We start from the raw sequence: 20,787 nt of genomic DNA, 5'->3' as shown, positions 1-20,787 counted from the left end.
CATTCGTTCCGGAGGTCCGTACTTAACCTGAAACTGTTCTTAACTTGAAGCACCACTTTAGCTAATGGGGCCTCCTGCTGCTGCCGCACCACCAGAGCACAATTTCTGTTCTCATCCTGAAGCAAAGTTCTTAACCTGAAGCACTATTTCTGGGTTAGCGGAGTCTGTAACCTGAGGTGTATGTAACCTGAAGCGTATGTAACCCGAGGTACCACTGTATTGTGCTCTAGGAGGCTTAGTTTGGTCAGAATCAAGTACACACCACCAGAGTTAACACTAAATACCTGTAAACACTAAATTCCTGTAAATAAGCCACTACAGAAACTAGATGGCTGTGAAAATTTGTGTACCGGGCTTTTCAGAAATGTCTACCCATGTACTGTCTGATACCAAAGGGGTGCATTGGTTGCCAGATGTGACCCCCCCCTCCCCTTAGCTCTCCTACCCCATTAAGGTTGCTGATGGCATCAGCCATGGAAAGGACCATCACTTAGCTTTAGAGACTCCAGCTGTCCTAGGTACCAATTTACACCTGCAAACCATCAGTGGATGGACAGTTCAGAAATGCCTTGCTTTGGCTCCAAGCCAACAGTGCTGATTAGGGGCCTAATCTTTTGTCATTATGGAGCTCCCTTCATAGTTCCAATGCCCTGGTAGGTTCAAGGGGTGGCAGCCTGGGAGGGGGCATTTGAGGTGGCAGCTCTTGGCTGTGGGGTTCCCTCCCTAGGGAGGCGAGTCTGGCAAGTTGACTGTCTGTTTTTCATTATATGCTAACTCTTTGCCCAGGTTTAAGACACCTCAGAGGTATACATTTTAGTCCCCACCCTATTATTCAGATTGTAGATTGATTTAACTGATGCTGCATTTTTACGTAAGCCCGCCCTGGGACCTTATGATGAAGGGTGGGTAAGAAAGGAAATGAATGAATAATACACATGTTCTCAAGTTGCTATGTAGAGAGAGCTGGGGATTAAATTCAAGCAAAGTTCTACATTGCAACTGCAGGGAAGGTGAAGTAAAGGAGAAGGTCAGGCCATTTCAATCTCAGAAATAAGAAAACAGCTCAACGTCTTCTGAAATACCAGAGACAATGAGGTTTTAATTAGGTGCTTTTCTTCATGCACAGTAACAGTCTTCTGGTACCATTCTTGCTCCGCACCCCTAGCCCATAATATACTAACAGAGCAAATATAAAGATCGACCTGAAATAATAATTTAACTTGCTCACCCCACTGATAGAAGTTCACAGTATTATTCATTGTTCATTCCCACCACGGGTCAGTGTATTTGACAAAGTATAGGATAAAGTGCATTACGGGTTGTTGTTTTTTGACACAGTCCTACGAAATCTCTCTAATGTACATTTACAGAACAAATCATAATGGGTACAGCCCATTTTCTCATTATTCCAAAGTAGATGGTGCTTGCTGTTCAAGGACTCGACATAACTCCCAGAGACATTTGGCATTAGAGATCGTCTTTCGTTGGTGCAACCTTTTCTTAGGAAAGGAGTTTCCAGGTGGCACTCTTACAAAGATGTATACTGAGTACATTCTGCACAACTCAAGTACTGTCATAAATCTAATTTTTGGTGTCATTGACGCAAGGGACTCCACCCTGTCACAGTAACTCCTGCTCGTCGTCTTCAGAACCGGAGGGCCCTTGTCGCACTTCTTCGTACCATTTGTTGGTGAGGGTTTTCATCTGTATGCGTCCGTGATGTAAGTCCTAAGGCAAAGGAACATTGCAACTGCTTAAGACAGCATTTCTATCTTTCCCTGTGTTGGAAGAACAGCCTGTGGCTGAGAAGTGCGAGTTTTGAACATGTGGGTTCTGAACAAAGCAGGCACTGAATCTAAACCAATTATGAAAGATTTCTTTGTATGCTACAAAATGTTGCTGTAGCTCATCCAACCACACTGTGAAAAGGGGAGCATAGTGGCAACATTCACACAGAATAAAGAAACTTTGCAGGTGGAAGGAGTTTCCCTGCCAGGGTCTGTCTCAGCCTGGGGAATGCCCTTTCTCTCCTGAATCCCACACCTACCTTCTCTCTCCAGGGAGGCCTGAATGGCACCAATGCTGTCACTGTTTCAGCACCAAGCAAATATAGGTTTGTTTGTTTTTGTTTGGTGCTGCCTAGATGCCTAAGAAACAATGATTGAATGTTTTTACACTAATAGTGTTTTTAATAAGTTGGGTGTGTGTTTTTACAGTATCACTACATATTTTTCTTCTAAACTGCTTCAGGACATTGCTGTGCAAAGTGATTCCTAAGAATGTGCTGGATCAGGCCAATGGCTCATCTAGTTCAGCGTTACAGCTGCCAACCAGATGCCAGTGGAAAGCCTGCAAGGTGGACATGAGCACAACAGCACTCTGCCCACCTGCAATTCCCAGCAAATGGTATTCAGAGGCACAATGGCCGAACCCACCTCTTGTGTGAGCCGCCTAGTGAAGAAAGGATTCAAGTATTTAACATCGAGCCACATAAATCCTTTGAGGTCCTGGCGCTTTAAGTAGTGGGCTTCATACTCTTCCTCGGTGAGTTCGGACAAGTGTTCAGATTCAATGGTGTTACCCTGGAGAGATCAGAGAAGGGAAATGAAACATCAGAATCCCAAACCATTGTTTCCTCGGTCACTTCTTAGCCTTTCCCATTCACATACTTCACTGAAGCCAATCAATACTCCCCACAGAAAGCAGCAATATAAATAATAACGATCATTCGGGTAATGAAATGCCAATTTCCAGCAGACCATTTCAAGAATGTGTGTTCAGAGGAGGCTAAAACTGCCATGGCATTCATCAGTCCTGCTCTGATACTGCTGACGGTTATGGCTGTGCCAAACACATGGAGAAGGAAAGTGGCAAGCGCACCTGCTAGGGACCTGGTATTTATCCAGCAAGGCTGCTTGCCTCTTTTGTGAATGAAGCCTCCAACTGAGCTTTGCCCAGTCTGGATTTGCACCAGTAGCATCAAAGTAGGTGGATGGTCAAGAAAGCCACTTTCACCTGCAGAAGGAGGTGGTGTTGCGGGCTTCATGCCCACACCATGCGTGCGGCAGCTGGCTCTCAGCCTCCACGCGATTGAGGGAATCCTCAGCTGCGTCATCCCCTGGACAGCCAATCGGCTGGCTCAGAGGGTGTGGCCTGCCCTATTTAACGCAGGCGCGGCCGGGGGGGGGGCGAAACCCCCTGAGGTCCATGCACATGCCACTAAACTGTGGCTTAGCACAACATGTAAACTAGGCATTTAAGTGTCTTCGATGGGAGATAATGACGTTGGAGTCACCAGTGTTTTAAGGGCCGTGGGTGCATTCGGATTTTTGAGTGAGTGATGTGGGAGCTACTGCTCTGGTTCTCTCCCCCTAGCCTGGATCAGCTCCCCGCTCCCCCCTGCACACAAGAGAAAGAAAGCATACGTGTGCGTGCGTGTGTGAGCGCTCTCTCTCACACACAAACACACACTGCTCACTTTTCAATGGATCTAGGTGAAAGTCAGATCAGGTAGAATGAACCTGGGCCTTGAAAAGCACATGGAGATGAAAGAGGAAGTGGGGAAAGGACCAGTCTTCCAAATGCCTGCTTCAGTTCTAGGTGCTTTTCAGGGGAGAACAAGGTAAGCGTCCTCAACCACTGCATGATCAAGTGAGGCCGTGAGTTGGAGTGGACAGGTGAGTTCAGAGGCTTTAGGGCACTAGAGGAAGACTTCAAGTGCATCTCACCCATGGGAACCACACTGGCATGCCCTGTTTGACACAACACCTGGATAAGGTGCAACAGACATGTTAGGCTTTATGTGAAGGTTCACATGAAGTGTGGATCTGAATGCTCTTCCAGTACAAGTCATTTTCTCAGTACAGCACTGGCCTGTTCTGAACGTTGCTACCTGCTCTGTACATTGCAGAACAGCTTGGGTACAGCCAACTGTTTCACAGTACTTCTGGTTTGGCAAGATAGTGGACGTAAGCAACCTTTACTCTTTGGGGAACTCTCTTTGCCTTTCTCTGAACAGAGCCATGCATATCCCCATTTTGAACAGCTTACCAATGATTTACAGCTGCTGCTTAATGGCGGAGGGGAACACCACTGTCTCCCTGAGTGATGTGTGACTCACTATCTATGTGTTATTATCATCCACTTATATGTGACTCAGTCCACCCAGTGCTATCATGACTGAATTTCAGCAGAAATGCTATTTCACTTAAAGGAAATAACTTGCAATTAAACTTCAAGTTGTGAGTGGTATTACAAACTGGGAAAGGGCTCTGTCAAGCCAGGATTAAAGGGCAGAGATGTTCCATGCAGAACATTCAGGAGGCCATCAAGTTTTTGGCCTGAAGGCCTCTCCTTTCCTTTAATTCCCATACAGTGGCAGAAGCGGTCAGAGAGTTTGGCGAAAGTGAAGGATCCGCCCTGCTCAAGCCTGGAAGGAAAAGGAGCTCACCATTTTTTCTGTCTTGCTGAGGTTAATGTCCTTCTTGTTCTTTCGCCGGGCTTTGGAGTCTTCAATGTCAATCAGTCTGATTAAGGGCATGGTTCCTCCTCCCAGTAACAAGATGGTGAACAGCACAATGATGATTGTCGTGGTGCCAATGAGCTGCCGCTTCTCGATCGGCTCCAAGCCCAAATGGAGGCTCAAGGCATATGGGATGGCCCCACGCAAGCCTAGATGAGCAGAGGAAAAGCCCGCCAAATAAGGAAAGCAATTTCTTCACCAATAGTCAGGCTTCTTAAGCTACAGAAATGATTTGGTTGTTTTGCTTGTTGCTTTTAGATTGGGCACATCCCATGCCCGGCACCCTGGTTTCATCTACTGCAGCCCACAGACTTTTGACAAGGCTGCATTTGTCATCCCTTGTTACCCTTCACCCTGTCTCTGTTGGGGAAAGGGTTGCAACTCAGTGGTAACATGTTTTTGCATGCAGGAGGTCTCGGGTTCAATCCCCAGCATCTCCAGACAGGCCTAGGAGGGACCCCTGGCTGAAGCCCTGAGGAGCTGCTGCGAGTCAGTGCAGACATAACTGATTTACATGGACCATTGGTATAGGACAGCTTGCTATGTTCCTAGTGTCTCCTTCACAAAACGTTGGACATTTGAGTTGCCTTATGCTGAGTGAGGTCACTGGCACATCCAGCCCAGTATTGCCTACTCTGACTGGCAGTAACGCTGCCCGGAGGTCTCCACCTGGAGGTTTTTCCCCATCACCTCCTACCTGGCTCCATAAACACAGCATCCACACAGCAACCTTCTACCTGGCCATTCCACTGGAGATGCCTCAGCCGGAGAACTTCGGCATGCAAAACTTGTGCTTTGCTGCTGGCTGTTGCAGGGCAGTTAAATTAGTAGCATACAAAAATAAAATAAATGGAAACTGTAAACTCCTCAGGGCAGGGACCTGTCTTTTTGCTTGCATTGCTCCATAAACGTTGATCAGTAGTACAATATGAAGAAATAACTAGGATTATTTTTTTTAAAGTATCAAGTAAGCCAAAATACTTACCACTAAACCACATGATGAACATCATTTTTGGGGTGATCTTGTGATCGCGGAAGAAATTGAGCAGGTAGGAGAGGGGGAAAATATTGACAGCTCTGCCAAAAAGCACAAGCACCTGTCAAAAGGCAAGCAAATTAGCCACTGGGCAAGGGGAAGCATTGTTTCAAACGCATCAGAGCAGTCCAAATTGTAAGCGGCTTGTGAGGACACTCCTCAGATCAGCTGACAATCAAGAGTCACAAATAACCCATTATACACCAGCTCTTCTGCCAAGGAAGTGCTTCCACCGGAAAAAGGATTTCTATTTTGCACAATTCCCCCTCCCTCTCCTGTCCCTGCGTATGCCCCGTGCCCTCCCCAAATCTGCTCAAAAGGGTCAGGGGGAAACACAGAACATATTTAGGGGCTGTGCGGGAAGAGGAAGAATTGCATCCATGGAAATAAGAAGCTCACTGCCCCAACTAAAGGGATAATGAAAACTATTCCTTTAAAAAGGGGAGTGGGATGTAGCTCATGATATAGCTTACAATAATGTGTGTGATGTATGTAAAAGAATAATGTATTTTTTTTTTATTTCTCAGTTATACCCCATCAAAAGACAACTTCCCATATTGTCCTAAAAGTAGGTATATATATTCTTGTGTGTTTGTGCGCGTACACACACACAAACTTATCTGTGGAATGGTATTTCTTGGGAGGTGGTGGACTCTCCTTCCTTGGAGGTTTTTAAGCAGAGGTTGGATGGGGATCTGTCATGGATGCTTTAGCTGAGATTCCTGCATTGCAGGAGGTTGGACTGGATGACCCTTAGGGTCCCTTCCAGCTCTACAATTCAAAGATCATTCATATGCTCCTCCCTCTGGCAATTCACTGTTCAACAGTGACAGAATAACACTCCCTGCTAGCAGCAGTCCCTGCTGTAGACTATTCTCTTTAAATTGCCCACTGAAAGCAGGGAGGGGAATCCATCATTCTGTCACTCTTAACTATTTCTGACTATGAGATGGAGCAGGCAGCCAATAATCTCCACATTTACTTGGAAATAAAGCAGTTCTAAATAAAAAGGGACACTTCCAAGGAAATATGCAAGGGAGCAGAGTGCATACTAAGTAATTGTGACTATATATTGTCACAGCTTAGCCAAGATCTATGGGTTTCTTGCACAACCACTGCAAAACAATATGCTGTGTTCTGAGTTGTGCACCTTTTGTTTTGAAAGAGAAGCAAATGCCTAGCTCCCAAGGCCTCCAGAGAGCGAAATGGGCAGAGGAAGTATCTCTCCAGTAGCAGACATGGGGGGGCAAAACAAGGTAGCCATCACTGCTTTGTCATGCTTGTGAGCTTATTATGGAGGCACCCAGCAGGTCAATGCTGGAAACAGGATGCGGGACTGGACAAGTCACAATGTCTTGTCCTTGCTGGGTCCCTGGTTGCAGGGGATTTGTGCAAGGCAGGAATGTCCAAGGCTGTTCCAAGGTCCAATTCCAGGCAAGTTATTTGCTCCAATAAGGGCTCAGGGGAAAAGCAAACCAAGGGGCAGCGCAAGGTCTGTGCCCCAGGAAGCGGAGGGTCAATGAAGAGCTCAGGAAAAAGGCAAACTGAGGGGCTGTTCAGGTAAGCAGTGGGTCAAGATCAGGGCCAAGATATAGTGCTAGTAGCAATGTGCTGTTCAAGCTGCTCTCCCAGCCTCGTAGTGAGGCTCTTAACCCAGAGCCCCACCCTGGCTCCTGCTGCAGCCTCTTAGAGGTTGGTAAAAGAGTAGTGGCGTGTGGTGAATTTTTTCATAGGGGAACAGTTAGGGCCAGAGGCATCAGCTTGTGAGGGTAGAGGACATAGCTCCATCCAAATCCTCCCCCCTCCCCGAAGAGTAAATTGCAGGTTTCTGTTAGTCTGCTAAATTCTATTCTGACAAATAGCAGTTCCATGAACTGAGGGGCCACCACAGAAAAGGCCTTCAGATTATGGGACTCCCCCTCCATGGAAGTGAGGGTGGCCTCGACCAAACAAACCTTTAAGCAGACTTTAAAAACCTGTTTGTTAATCTGATCTATTCACAGAGCTCTGCTAACTCTGCTAAGAGCACAGCCACTAAAAGTCAATGAGATTTCATTAGGGTGGACATTTCTGAATTATATGAAAATCCCACAACTCCAGAGTTGTCATTCACCCTGTTCTTGAGACCTGCATTTCTGGACTTTTCACATATACCCAGATAAATATAGTACAAAGAGAATATATGCCAAAATCACAGACCCTTGAGAACTTTGACCAAGATAGAACTTTTGAAAAGCTCTGTCTCAGGCTTTTGACATGGTGCCCCTAAGTGCAGTGACCAAGAATGCTTTGCCATTATTCCTATTTTTCAAAAGAGAATCTTTTTTTAAAAAAACCAAAACAAAACACGATGGCTATTCAGTGGGTTCATAACTCATCAGAAAATGGAACCATTAAAATTTGGGGGTTCTTTGAAACAGCACCAAAGGAGCTCAACATAACACCTCTCTGAATGTTTATCCCTTAAGAAAGTACTTACTATGCACCAGATGACAAAGGACATTTCAAACTTGTGAGGGAAGCTAAATATTGATAGGCCTAGAAATGCAAAAACGCATGTTTCTGAAAGAGAAAAAACAGAGACGAACAGTCAATCAGGCTGGATAATGTAAAACCACATGCATGACCCTTTGATGCTGCAGTTTATTAGCACTGAATTACTGTGGCCTGAACGGTGTGGGGAATTCTTAAAAGGACCGCTTGATACGTATGCAGCTGCATAAATGAACAGGCAGCAGGAATAGTGTTGTAAAGAGAAATGGAAAGAAGCATTCATGACACCCTGATATTTTCTATTTTCTTCTTAAAGGCAGTAGAAGAGGAAACAGGGAGTAGGAGTTTCCTCTTCTGCTTCCTTTGTAGAAAGCTCTAAAATCGGGCTGTATCTCCTTTTATGTTCTAAGTTGGGGGAGCATATATTGAACAGGCAAACAAAAGCAACAGCAACCCACCCCACTTAATTTTAGACAATAATTAAAGACCTTGCATGCATATGCTACCTGTATGAAAACCGCGAGAGAGAGCAGGGACAGCAGAGAAACAGATGAGAGCAAATGGATTATACTTTGGATGTACTGACACAAAGAGCCTTACATTTGGGCTCACGTAACTAGTTGATCAGGAGTAGACAACTGCATGTGCTTAAAATTAATTAATGTGTTTAGCAATTAAGAGTGTTGGACTAGGACCAGTGAGAAGAGGGCTCAGCCATGAAGCTCACTAGCTGACCTCGGGCCAATCCTTTGTCTCTCAGACTAACCTACCTCGCAGGGTTATTGTGAGGATAAAATAAGGAGCAGGAGGAGAATAATGTGCACCACCCAGAGCTCCTTGGATAAAAAGTATGACATAAATGTGATGGTGATAATAACAATAATGTAATCCCCACTTAAAATGACAAACACAAATGGCTAAAATAAGGCAATATCAGAAAGGATGGGCTATGCAGAGAATACTTTTTTAGTCACTTTATATTCTTTTGTATTCATTTGTTACCAGGCCCCCCCCCCCAAAAAGTTTCTTTATATCCAAAAGCTTTTAACAGCAATGCAGGCATGTTGCATCTCCTAAATCTAAAAATAGCCTAGAGGGGGAAAGGAGTCAAAGAGATCTATTTTGTTATCAATCTTGTGGCAAGTCTTAGCCAGAGCCTGGAGGATGAGGGAGAGAAAAAGATTTACTGCACATTTTATCTTGTTTGGCAGTAAAGGTGACTTTAGACTGCTTGGCAGACTCCGTATTAGTAAGTCGGAAATGTGTGGAAGAGATACTCCCCTGGCTACAGGAACATTTCTCTCTCTCCTTCTCTCTCTGCCTATAATTCATGTCTCTGAATGGCTTTAAACGGTGGTTAGATGAATTCAGATGTGATCATTCTGGCAGTGGCTGCTACCCAAGGTATCTTAAGTGTCTAGGTTCACAGGCAGGGGAGGCGATTAGCTGAGGGACAACAGCAGAGGCGAGACATCACCTCCATGCTGGCTTTCCCAGAAACATCTGGATACCCAGTGATGTCCAAGACATTGAACTAGATCAGGGATGGAGAATCTGTGTGACTTCAGATGTTGCTGGACTCCAACTCCCATCATTCCTAGTCATGCTGATGGGAGTTGGAGTCCAACATCTGGAGGTTCACATCCCTTAGATCCAGTGGGACTCTTATGATAACTTGAAACCACTGCTACTTGCTCAAGGGTGGGGCGTAGGGTTCTCTTCCTTGCCATTAGATCCTAACAACAACCCTGTGAGGTAGGTTAGGATGAAAGACAGTGAGTGACTTGTTCAAGGCCACCCCTTGAGCTACATGGCTGAGTGTGGATTTGAACCCTGGCCTCTCGAGTCCTAGTCCAGCACTCCAACCACTAGGCCACACTGCCTCTCACGCATCATGCTGTGCAAAATAACTCCTAACCACACTGCCCTGAGCTCCGTGGCAGGATACAAATGTGAAAACAATTCCCTGGTCAGGGGTTTTTAATGTCTGATGCTCTATTGAGTTTCAGTTTGTTGGAAGCTGCCCAGTGGCTGGGGTAACTCAGTCAGATGGGCAGCATATAAATGATTAATAATAATAATAATAATAATAATAATAATAATAATAATACAGTCATACCTTGGATCCCAAACACTTTGGTACTCAGATGTTTTGGCTTCTGAACGCCGCAAACTCACCGGGAAGTGAGTGTTCTGGTTTGTGAACGTTCTTTGGAAGCCAAACATCTGAAGAGTCTTCCATGGCTTCCGATTGGCTGTAGGAGCTTCCTGCAGCCAATGAGAAGCCACGCTTTGGTTTCCAAACGTTTTGGAAGTCAAACGGACTTCCAGAATGGATTCCATTTGACTTCCAATGCACAAGTGTAATAATAATGGCAAGTCAGTCTATAGCTACAAGAGAGCTACATGAGTGTCTGGATAATCAGGAATCGTCTGAATAGCTGAAGTTCAGATTAAGGAGACCAAGAAGAAGACAGCATATACCACACATGAAAGCAACGGTCCTCAGTGTCTGCTGCATTAGGATCTGTGTAACCGGCGAGAGGTTATGGTGAGTGTAGTGAGACATCACGATGCCAGAGAACAAGATAGCCATGATACCTGGAGAAACAACAGCACAAATCAGATAAATATTATTTCACGTATCAATGCATAACCTTACAAATCTCCCCCCAGCTCTTGCTCATCCCAGACCAATTAGCAAATATCAACACTGCTCTGTGATGCAGAAAAGGGAACGGGGAAAATAAATTAGGGAGTGAGCCCTATTCCACCTTTGGGTGTCTGTTGTTGCATCGACATTGTACAATTAGTTTGGCCAGCTGCCAAAGGCGCCTCAATCATCTGGTTCAACCTGGGCAAACATAGCCAGACTTGTCACTGTCAGGCTTAAAGGACATTTTTATGAGCTCTAAACACACAGAAGCTCCTATATATGCAAGGGCTTCCTTATTCCTTTCAAAATCGGAGACAGCTCGGAGGATGGATGCTGATGTTTAGGCATCTTTGAGATTAATGGGAGGCAGTCCCTGCTTATGACGGAGCCTCAGGTTTGTGCTGGAACTCCTAAAGCACTTTAGATCGGGCTACCGAGCTGCATCACCGTATGAGAGGCTGAACCCACATGTTTTCTGCCCTAGGGGTAGAAGAGCTATAAATCAAAACATCTACAGGCCAGGAAACGGCACCATCTGTCCTTCCACAGCATGGGCTGCCCAGATTTCAGGGGGGAAAGCTTGCAAGAAACCAAGAAGGAAATAAAATATTTTCTGGGATAGCAGATAACGCTGGACTACATACAGTCTGTGAATATCCTGCTTTCATCATCAACAATATTCTCACCCTTCAATGCAGTTAGTAAGTCAGCTCAGGGGGTGGGAGGGGCAGAATCTGAAGTGGTCCCTTCAAGTTGAGCCCATTTATTGTGGCACAAGGTTTCCTGGGTGAAAGCCCACTGAAACTCAGAAAGCACTATTAACTCGGTACTTTCTTTAGCAAAAGCAGTTTAAAGGACTGGTGAGGTTTGGCTACAAGTTGGTTGAGCTGGAATGGAAAAGAATATGGCTCAGAGCAAGTTACTTTGAGCATTATAGCCTTGCCGGTCAGCAAAATTGGTTAGAGCATGGGGCTGGTAATGCCAAGGTCACAGGTTTGATCCCCGTATGGGTGCATTTTCTGGCATTGCAGGGGGTTGGACTAGATGATCCATGGGGTCCCTTCCAGCTCTGATTCTATGTATGTATATATGTATGTAGTTTGGGACTTTGAGTCAAGGTTGGAGTCTACTATAATTACAGAAGCCCAAATTTTTTCGAGTTGATGCTTCTTAGTAACTTAGTTTTGAGAGACTATTTTTTTAATATTTCAATTTTTAAAACAAAATTTATATAAGATTTACTGCATAACTTGTGACTTATCAAACTAAAGGCATCTTGCCAACTATTCAGCAGGTGAACTCATTCAAGCTTCTACGGAACTGATTTTTTAAATTTATTTTTTCAAGCAGACACAAAAGTGGGTTGAACGTAGCTAAAGCCATGATTCTTTGGCATCCCCCCCCCCCAATTGTGACTGTGGTCTCAGAGGCCATCTGAAAGTACACCGAAGATCCTGAACTATGGTTTTAAAGCTAAGCCCATTGATTCAAAGTCCCTGTGTACTTTCTATGTATTCACAGAGCTGGAGGAAGCAGGCGGAGATATTTTCCAGCAGGGAAATCACCGCATGTACCATCCACGAAAGTGAGGTCACACATGACACGTCACCAAACTCCACCTAGACAGCATTTGCCAAGCTCTGAGGAATTTCACTCAGATGTGCAAGTGCTTGGACAAAGGAAATGAAAAACTTCCTATGCAATCAGGACTGGGCTACAGGCACAAAAAGGGGCCAAGCCCCTGCAGCATTAGAACACAGATAGTGATCTGATAGTAGCTGACAGGCTCAGTAAACCTCAGTGTTTCCATAATCCCTTGGCTGATTTTTTAAAAATGCTCAGTTACGTAATAACTCAATTTGCCCAATGTAATTCCTAACACTTCATTAAGTGTTTATTAAATCACTGAATGGGCTCCAAATTTCTAATTATTAATAGTTCCACGGTTTCCCAGATTTCATCTGGGATGCACTGCTACAGATGGGTAAACATGGGATCATTGGGGTCGCCTCAGGATGGGGAGGTTTTTAAAGAAGGCTGATCGCCGAAGAATTGATGCTTTTGAATTATGGTGCTGGAGGAGACTCTTGAGGGTCCCATGGACTGCAAGAAGATCAAACCTCTCCATTCTGAAGGAAATCAGCCCAGAGTGCTCACTGGAAGGACAGATCCTGAAGCTGAGGCTCCAATACTTTGGCCACCTCATGAGAAGAGAAGACTCCCTGGAAAAGACCCTGATGTTGGGAAAGATGGAGGGCACAAGGAGAAGGGGACGACAGAGGACGAGATGGTTGGATAGTGTTCTTGAAGCTACCAGCATGAGTTTGACCAAACTGCGGGAGGCAGTGGAAGACAGGAGTGCCTGGCGTGCTCTGGTCCATGGGGTCACGAAGAGTCAGAGACGACTAAATGACTAAACAACAACAACAGGATGGGGAAGAGCTTGAAAATCCACTCTACATTCTATGTGCCAATACACAAGTGTTGCCATCGTAAGTGAAATGGAAGTGGTCATCAAAAGAGCTGCTTCATGTCTGCCTTAGATGAATTAGAGTCATTGTGTAAGCTGTTAGCAGTCGTCCATCATGCCTCCTATGGAATCATAAAGGAACAACCAGAAAGGGAAGGAATAGGGCACCTCTTACATGTAAAGCAAGATGGATTTCAAGCTCTGATGCTTGAGATGAATGGCAGGCAGGCTTAGATGGAACAGACACATCAGAGAGCCACCATGGTGCAGAGGTTAGAGCGTTAGACTAGGATGTGGGCAACCAGGGTTCAAATCCCCACTCAGACATGAAGCTCACTGGGTGAGCCTGGGCCAGTCATTGTCTCTCAGCCTAGCCTACCTCACAGGACTGTTGAGAGGATAAAACTGAGAAAGAACTGTATGTGCCATCTTTGAGCTTCTTGGAGGAAAGATGGAAAGAAATGGAAGTGGAAGGGGCCATTCAGAACATGCAATTGGGTAACTCTCCAGGGCCGGATGGTTTGACTTCAAGATATTACAGATCTTTGAAAGAATGGTTAATACAACCATTGAAGGAAGTCTGTAATGAAATATTGGAAGGGAAAAGGGCACCAGAGTCGTGGAAGGAAGCCTATATTACACTTATACCGAAAACAGAGACTGAAAAGACACAGCTTAAGAATTACCACCCCATATCGTTGCTTAATGTGGATTATAAAATTTTTGCAGACATTTTGGCTAAAAGACTAAAAAAGGTGTTAGTAGAAGAAATCCATAAAGATCAAGCGGGCTTTCTCCCGGGCAGACATTTGTCTGACAATATGAGGAACATAATAAATATCCTAGAAAAACAACAAGTGAATATTAATACTAAAGCAGTTTTGATATTTGTGGACGCAGAGAAAGCCTTTGATAATATTTCTTGGAGTTTCATGAAGAAGAATTTACAGGGGATGGGGGTAGGTCAAGGCTTTGAAAATGGTATAGGTGCAATTTATTCAGAACAAAAGGCAAAACGAATTGTGATCAATGTAGTGACAGAAGAGTTTAAGATTGAGAAAGGAACACGACAAGGCTGCCCAATCTCTCCATTGCTTTTTATATCGGTCCTGGAGGTTCTGCTAAATATGATTAGAAAGGACCAATTGGTTAAAGGTATACAAGTGGGAGCTAAACAGAACAAACTGAAAGCATTTGCTGATGATTTAGTATTGACTTTACAGGAGCCAGAATCTAGTACTAAAAGGGTACTGGAACTGATACAAAAATTTGGACAGGTAGCAGGTTTTAAGTTGAACAAGATGAAAACCAAGGTCTTAGAGAAAAACCTAACTGTGAATGAGAGAGAAAAGTTTCAGGAGGAGACAGGATTAACATTGGTTAAGAAAGTGAAATATTTAGGGGTTAACATGACTGCCAAGAATGTGAACTTATTTAAGGATAACTATGAAAAATGTTGGATTGAAGTGAAAAAGGACTTAGAAATATGGTCAAATTTGAAGTTATCATTGCTAGGCCAAATTGCTGTGATAAAAATGAATGTTTTGCCAAGGATGTTGTTTTTGTTTCAAACATTGCAAATTTTGGACAAGATGGACTGTTTCAAGAAGTGGCAGAGAGATATTTCCAGATTTGTCTGGCAGGGCAAGAAGCCTCGAATAAAATTTAAGATATTAACTGATGCCAAAGAAAGAGGTGGATTTGCCCTGCCGGACCTTAAACTTTACTATGAATCAGCTGCTTTTTGCTGGCTGAAAGAATGGCTGCTTCTTGAAAACACTGATGTGCTGGACTTAGAAGGCTTCAATAATGTATTTGGTTGGCATGTATATTTGTGGTATGATAAGGTAAAAGCACATAAAGCGTTCAAAAATCATATTGTTAGAAAAGCACTGTTTAATGTTTGGATAAGATACAAGGATTTGTTAGAAAATAAAACCCCAAGATGGTTGTCACCAATGGAAGCGAAGGCACAGAAAAAACTCAATATGGAGGCCAAATGGCCGAAATATTGGGAAATTCTGGAACAAGATGGAGATAGAATAAAACTGCAAAGCTTTGAAAAATTGAAAAACAGAGTGTGAGATTGGCTCCATTATTACCAAATAATGGAGGCATACAACTTGGACAAAAAAGTTGGTTTCCAGGTGGAAAAATCAAAATTGGAAACAGAATTGTTAGACCCCAAAATTAAGAATTTGTCAAGAATGTATAACTTGCTGTTGAAATGGAACACTCAGGATGAAACGGTGAAATCTGCTATGATTAAATGGGCACAAGATGTTGGACATAACATTATGATGGCTGACTGGGAACAGTTATGGACCACAGGTATGAAATTTACGGCATGTAATGCCCTAAGAGAAAATTTAATGAAAATGATTTATAGGTGGTACATGACACCAGTCAAGCTTGCAAAAATTTACCATTTGCCCGATAATAAATGTTGGAAATGTAATGAGATTGAAGGTACATTCTTTCACCTTTGGTGGACATGCCCAAGGATTAAGACATTCTGGGAGATGATTTATAATGAAATGAAAAAGGTATTTAAATATACCTTCTTGAAGAAACCAGAGGCCTTTCTCCTAGGCATGGTCGGCCAATTGGTGTCAAAGAAGGACAGAACTTTTTTTATGTATGCAACAACAGCAGCAAGAATACTCATCGCGAAGTATTGGAAGACACAAGATTTACCCACCCGGGAAGAATGGCAGATGAAGTTGATGGACTATATGGAACTGGCGGAAATGACTGGCAGAATCCGAACCAGGGAGAAGAGTCGGTGGAAGATTGGAAAAAATTTAAAGATTATTTACAGAAATACTGTAAAATTAATGAATGTTAGAAAAATGTTGGAATGAAGTTATATGGCTTTAGCAGAAATGTAATAAGGAATTAAGTACAAATAGATTTTTAATGTATTAAAGGGAAAAAATAAGGTTAGAATACGTTAAGATAAATTACAGGACAGAAAACAGAGGAAGATGAAAAGGAATTGCTGAAACAGTCAATTGAAGTGGAATACAAAAAGGGAGGTGTGAGGAGGTCGTGGAAACAAGTGAATGAAAGTTAAGAGATTGAAATTATTGGATGTGTTCTAAATTGTGTTTGTTTTGTTAATCCAATGTTTTGTGTTAGTGTTAGAGTGTTGTATTGTTTTGTTGAATTTTTTTTCTTTTTTTTTCTTTTCTTTTATAGTCTTTAAACTGTTAATAAATATTATTATTATTTTTAAAAAGGAAAGATGGAAAGAAATGTAATAATAAGAACTATAAAACTTGTGGCAAATCAAATGGGAGTTTTCTTAAGTATTTGCAGAAAGAATGAGGGAGAATGTTTCAAATTCTATATGCAGAAACCACCACTATTTGACTGTAATCTTTCATACCCACCCACCTGTGAATATAATAAATGCAAATGGACTTATGTCAAGTCACAACCCCCCAGATGCTTTAGAGGAGCACTTAGGCTCCTTACATTATGTTTTATGATGATTAAACATGCATTTCCTTCCAAGTCTTAATTCAAGATCCCTTATTTGGTGGCGGGGGTAGGGGTGGGGAGGAGAGTAGGAATGGTGTTAAAAACAGGAGATTGTGTTTTAAGTTCCATTATATCAGACTCTGGAAAGGGACCTGGGTTTCCTGAAGCACCCTTGTTGGTGCTAATGTAGCATTAGCCTTGGGACTAATGTAACCACACGGGTTACATTATGAGCAAAAAGTGTTGGAACCGACTACAAAGCAGGCTTAGATCCATCTATAAGGTGGGAACTTCCTCTTCTTCTCTTCCTATAGACACGACTAAGTTCAACCAAGAACTTTATTTATACAGTGGTACCTCGGGTTAAGTACTTAATTCATTCCGGAGGTCCGTTCTTAACCTGAAACTGTTCTTAACCTGAAGCACCACTTTAGCTAATGGGACCTCCTGCTGCCGCTGCGCCGCTGGAGCACGATTTCTGTTCTCATCCTGAAGCAAAGTTCTTAACCTGAAGCACTATTTCTGGGTTAACGGAGTCTGTAACCTGAAGTGTATGTAACCTGAAGCGTATGTAACCTGAGGTACCACTGTACAGTGGTACCTCAGGATACAAACGGGATCTGTTCCGGAGCCCCGTTCGCATCCAGAAGCAAACCTAACTAGCGACGGCACGTCTGCGCATGCGCGTGTCGCTTTTCACCGCTTCTGCGCATGCGCGTGACGTCACTTTGAGCTTCTGCGCATGTGGCGAAACCCGGAAGTAACGCGCTCCGTTACTTCTGGGTTGCCACGGAGCACAACTCAAACACGCTCAACATGAAGCATATTCAACCCAAGGTATGACTGTACTACCTGAGTATCAACTTCATATGACGCATGGCTCTTGTACAGCTGTTCTTTCTTCTACCTAGAATGTACAGCCTGAGTGTACAGGATGAGTGTACCTAGAATGTACAGCCTGAGTACACACCCCACCTTGTTCCTTCCCATGGGTAAAAGTAACTCAGAGCAACACCAGGTTTATATGTGTTGGGGATTTAAACCCACTCTCCATCCCCTCTCTTTCAGTCTCAGACTGGAGGTTGGGTTCCAGGACACAAATAAACCAAGCATTAGTCTTGGTTAGGTAATACCTTCTACCCTGAGCTACTGGGGTAGAACAAAAGCATGCACTGATCTGAAACAGTGCATTTCCCACATTGTGGAGTTTCTCTACAAAATGTACTAGAGCTCAAGCAACCTTCAGAAGTAGAAGAGCTTTTTATTTGGACGCAACATAGCGGACGCAGAGTCTACTGAAGACTCTGTAGCACAAATTTGGCACATGAGCTCTACAGCCCTTGCAGAAAACTGTGGACAAGAAATATGCCAAAGAAGCAGAAAGTTCTGACGATCCCAACAGACTGTATATCTTTTTGACAATCTCAAGAGGCCTTGAGCTTATTCGTTTTGCAACTTACCTGAGAGAGAAATGCCTTCTGCAAGTCCGTAGGGAAGATAAGCAAAGATGATCATCATTCCAAACTCCAGGGAAGGAGTTTTCCGTAAATCAATATGCTTCAGCACGTTAATATCAAAGAGTTAAGCAAAATAAAAGAAAGATACGGGAGCAGGAAAATTGGATAAATACAAAAACAGTTCTTTTTTGACCAGAGGAGAACAAGAGGGCTGGTGGTGGAGGTCCCATAGTGAACCAATATATAGGAACCATGAGATATACCCTGTGCAAAGCAGAGTTCTGGTATTCTTCTCTGCGTGCTGTATAGTGCAGCGGCAGGCAATGTTGTACACTCCAGATATCCAAGTCCCATCAGCCCCAGCAAACATGACCAATGATCATGGATGGTGGGAGTTGTAATCCAACACCATCTGGAGGGCACCACATAGGGTATGCCTGATATAGTTTCAGGTAGAACAACAGATGCTGTTTTCCTGCCATGTGGTGATGCTCTGTTGGAAGAATTGAATTTTAAAGGCTCCAAGAAGCAGGGCTGGTCCACTCTGCATACAAATGCCTGGTTTGCACAACACGCTAGGCCAAATCATGGTCTATCAACATCGCACAACTGTCCAGGCTCCTGGAGTGGAGCTTGCAACCACTTTGCTCCTCACTGGTCCTTTTTGATGCCACATGGCACTAAGCCAAGGTTTGCCCTAGCATGTTGTCCGAACTGGGACAAGTGGCTGGCTAAGCTCTCTCCTCATTCGCCACAAGGTGAAAGAAGGATTTGTCCATTAATTTCAGTGGATCTACTGTGAATATGACTTAGTAGGATATCCCCCTGTGTTTTTCACCTTGCAAACTACACTGGAATCAGTTTAGGGAAGGACAGTATAATAAATGCTTTACCTAAATAAATAAAATTATTAGAAAGCCTGTGACCCAGAAACATGCATTTTTCATCCAAATCATTCAGCTGTATGATGTAACAAATAATGTAAGTTGCCTTTTGCCTTAACACATTATTATGCTCCAGAGCTAAGGTTCTACTTTTTGAAATGGAAAAATTTAATAGAAGGGAAACTGAACTACTCGCCTCCTCATTTTTGTTCTTCTGTTATCAGCTGTCAATGATCAAAAGATGAAAAGGTCATCTTCCCACCAACCCAGCTCAACCACAAAGGTTTAATTTTACAAAACAACCCCATTCAGTGTTTGCATTAGGAATGACATGAAAAAGATCCTTTGGCTAAAGTTTGCTTTTTTATAAAAAAAAATCTATTTCTTTATTTACATTAAAAATATACTCTGCCTTTGAAATATACATGCACTGCACTATTTTGAAATCGCCAGCTTGTTTTCCATTTTTTCCCCTCCAGAAATCTTTTGAAGCTGCTTAACTGGTGTTGAATTACATACCACCTGCACTTCCCTGACTTTGCAAGATGAAGTCAGTTGGAGATGAAGTCAAGCATCATTAAAAACGCAAGACTATGTCAGCACAAAGGAGACACAATCTCTGCAACTCTAGTGGAGGGACTCTGGAGTTCAAGCTAGCATGAAAAGCCAATTCAGTTTTACATAAATCCTTAATGAATGAGAATGATGGTCCAACAAGCCGTATATACATTTGGGGCTATGATGCACAATTAATCTTTCCCTTTCTCTTCCCCTCCCCCCTCCCCTCCCCCCCCCCAAGAGTTAAAGGACAACTTACTAAGCATTGAATCATATGAAGCTATAGTGGGAGGGGAGGAATTTCCCCAAATTGGGCAGAAGAATTTCCCAAAATTGGGCAGAAGTGGGGCAGAATCCCTAATCTGCTTATGGGATGTTTTATACATATGAAAACTGGAGCATATGCTAACAAAAATGACCCATTACTGAAAATGGAATTACTGCATTAGGACTAGCACAGCAAACAATCTGCATATTTATACCCCTCTATTAGTATGTGTGATGAGCTATTATACAGTAGCTTATGCCTTAATGAGAGCTGCATAGAAATGCAACTGTTTAATGCGATCCAAAATCACCGCCCACTGGCACTGCTACAATTAAAAACGAAATGGAAGAGAGGGAACAGAATGCTAACAAAAAGGCTTTTGAGGTTTTTGGGTTGTTGTTTTTTTTTTAAAAAGATAATCTCCGTATGAAACATGACCGAGGGTCATTATTAAAATGGAAAGGCATTCTGCTTTATGCATCTGCTTTATTTTACCTAAAAGCGAAGGATATTACTGCAGAAATAAGGCCGGTTAGAGTTCCCAGCGCTGCGGAACCAAAGAACATCTTCAGAAAGTAACCCAAGGCCTGCAGAAAAGTTTGCCATCCACTCACATCTGACGTATGTTCTCTTGTCAAGCCTTCTGCTGTGCTGGGAACAATTAAAAAAAAAAAGGACAAGGAAAGAGGCTACATATTTGAATCTTATGACTTGCAAGCTCCGCACCATAAAAAAAAACCTCATCAACCTCTATTTCTTTGTTGAAACTGCTCTTAAAATGCTTTTACTGTGATATAACAAGTAGAATGTCAAGAGGCATTAAATCAAGTGCTGATGCAATCCCCCCCAGGGGGAAACACAACTCTACTGAAAAAACAACAATAATCTGGAAGTCTAGCTTCGCTTTGTGTGATGCTCTTAAGCAATGGTACAAAATAAGCCAGGAAGATGCCTGCT

At 43.2% G+C, this 20,787-nt stretch overlaps 1 protein-coding gene across 4 annotated transcripts in view; it reads right to left on the bottom strand.

Annotated features, from left to right (window-relative positions):
- Positions 1 to 1,488: 1,488 nt before the first annotated feature.
- SLC9A8 (solute carrier family 9 member A8) overlaps positions 1,489 to 20,787 on the bottom strand; it is a 66,458-nt gene continuing 47,159 nt past the window's right edge. For 3 of the 4 annotated variants that reach the window (XM_053394216.1, XM_053394217.1, XM_053394215.1), the window contains exons 9-16: positions 20,343 to 20,481; positions 18,124 to 18,229; positions 10,536 to 10,652; positions 8,038 to 8,120; positions 5,508 to 5,619; positions 4,451 to 4,671; positions 2,436 to 2,582; positions 1,489 to 1,728 (exon numbers count right to left, since the gene is read on the bottom strand). In XM_053394216.1, the coding sequence (XP_053250191.1) occupies positions 1,621 to 1,728; positions 2,436 to 2,582; positions 4,451 to 4,671; positions 5,508 to 5,619; positions 8,038 to 8,120; positions 10,536 to 10,652; positions 18,124 to 18,229; positions 20,343 to 20,481 (1,033 nt within the window). In that variant the 3' untranslated portion in view covers positions 1,489 to 1,620. The remainder of the gene's footprint in view (positions 1,729 to 2,435; positions 2,583 to 4,450; positions 4,672 to 5,507; positions 5,620 to 8,037; positions 8,121 to 10,535; positions 10,653 to 18,123; positions 18,230 to 20,342; positions 20,482 to 20,787) is intronic. The other variant, XM_053394219.1, reaches the window with a different exon arrangement.

Source organism: Podarcis raffonei, chromosome 6, assembly GCF_027172205.1.
Source record: "Podarcis raffonei isolate rPodRaf1 chromosome 6, rPodRaf1.pri, whole genome shotgun sequence".
Lineage (NCBI taxonomy): Eukaryota > Metazoa > Chordata > Lepidosauria > Squamata > Lacertidae > Podarcis > Podarcis raffonei.
The sequence above is the reverse complement of the archived record's forward strand: the minus strand, read 5'-3'. Positions and strand labels throughout refer to the sequence as shown.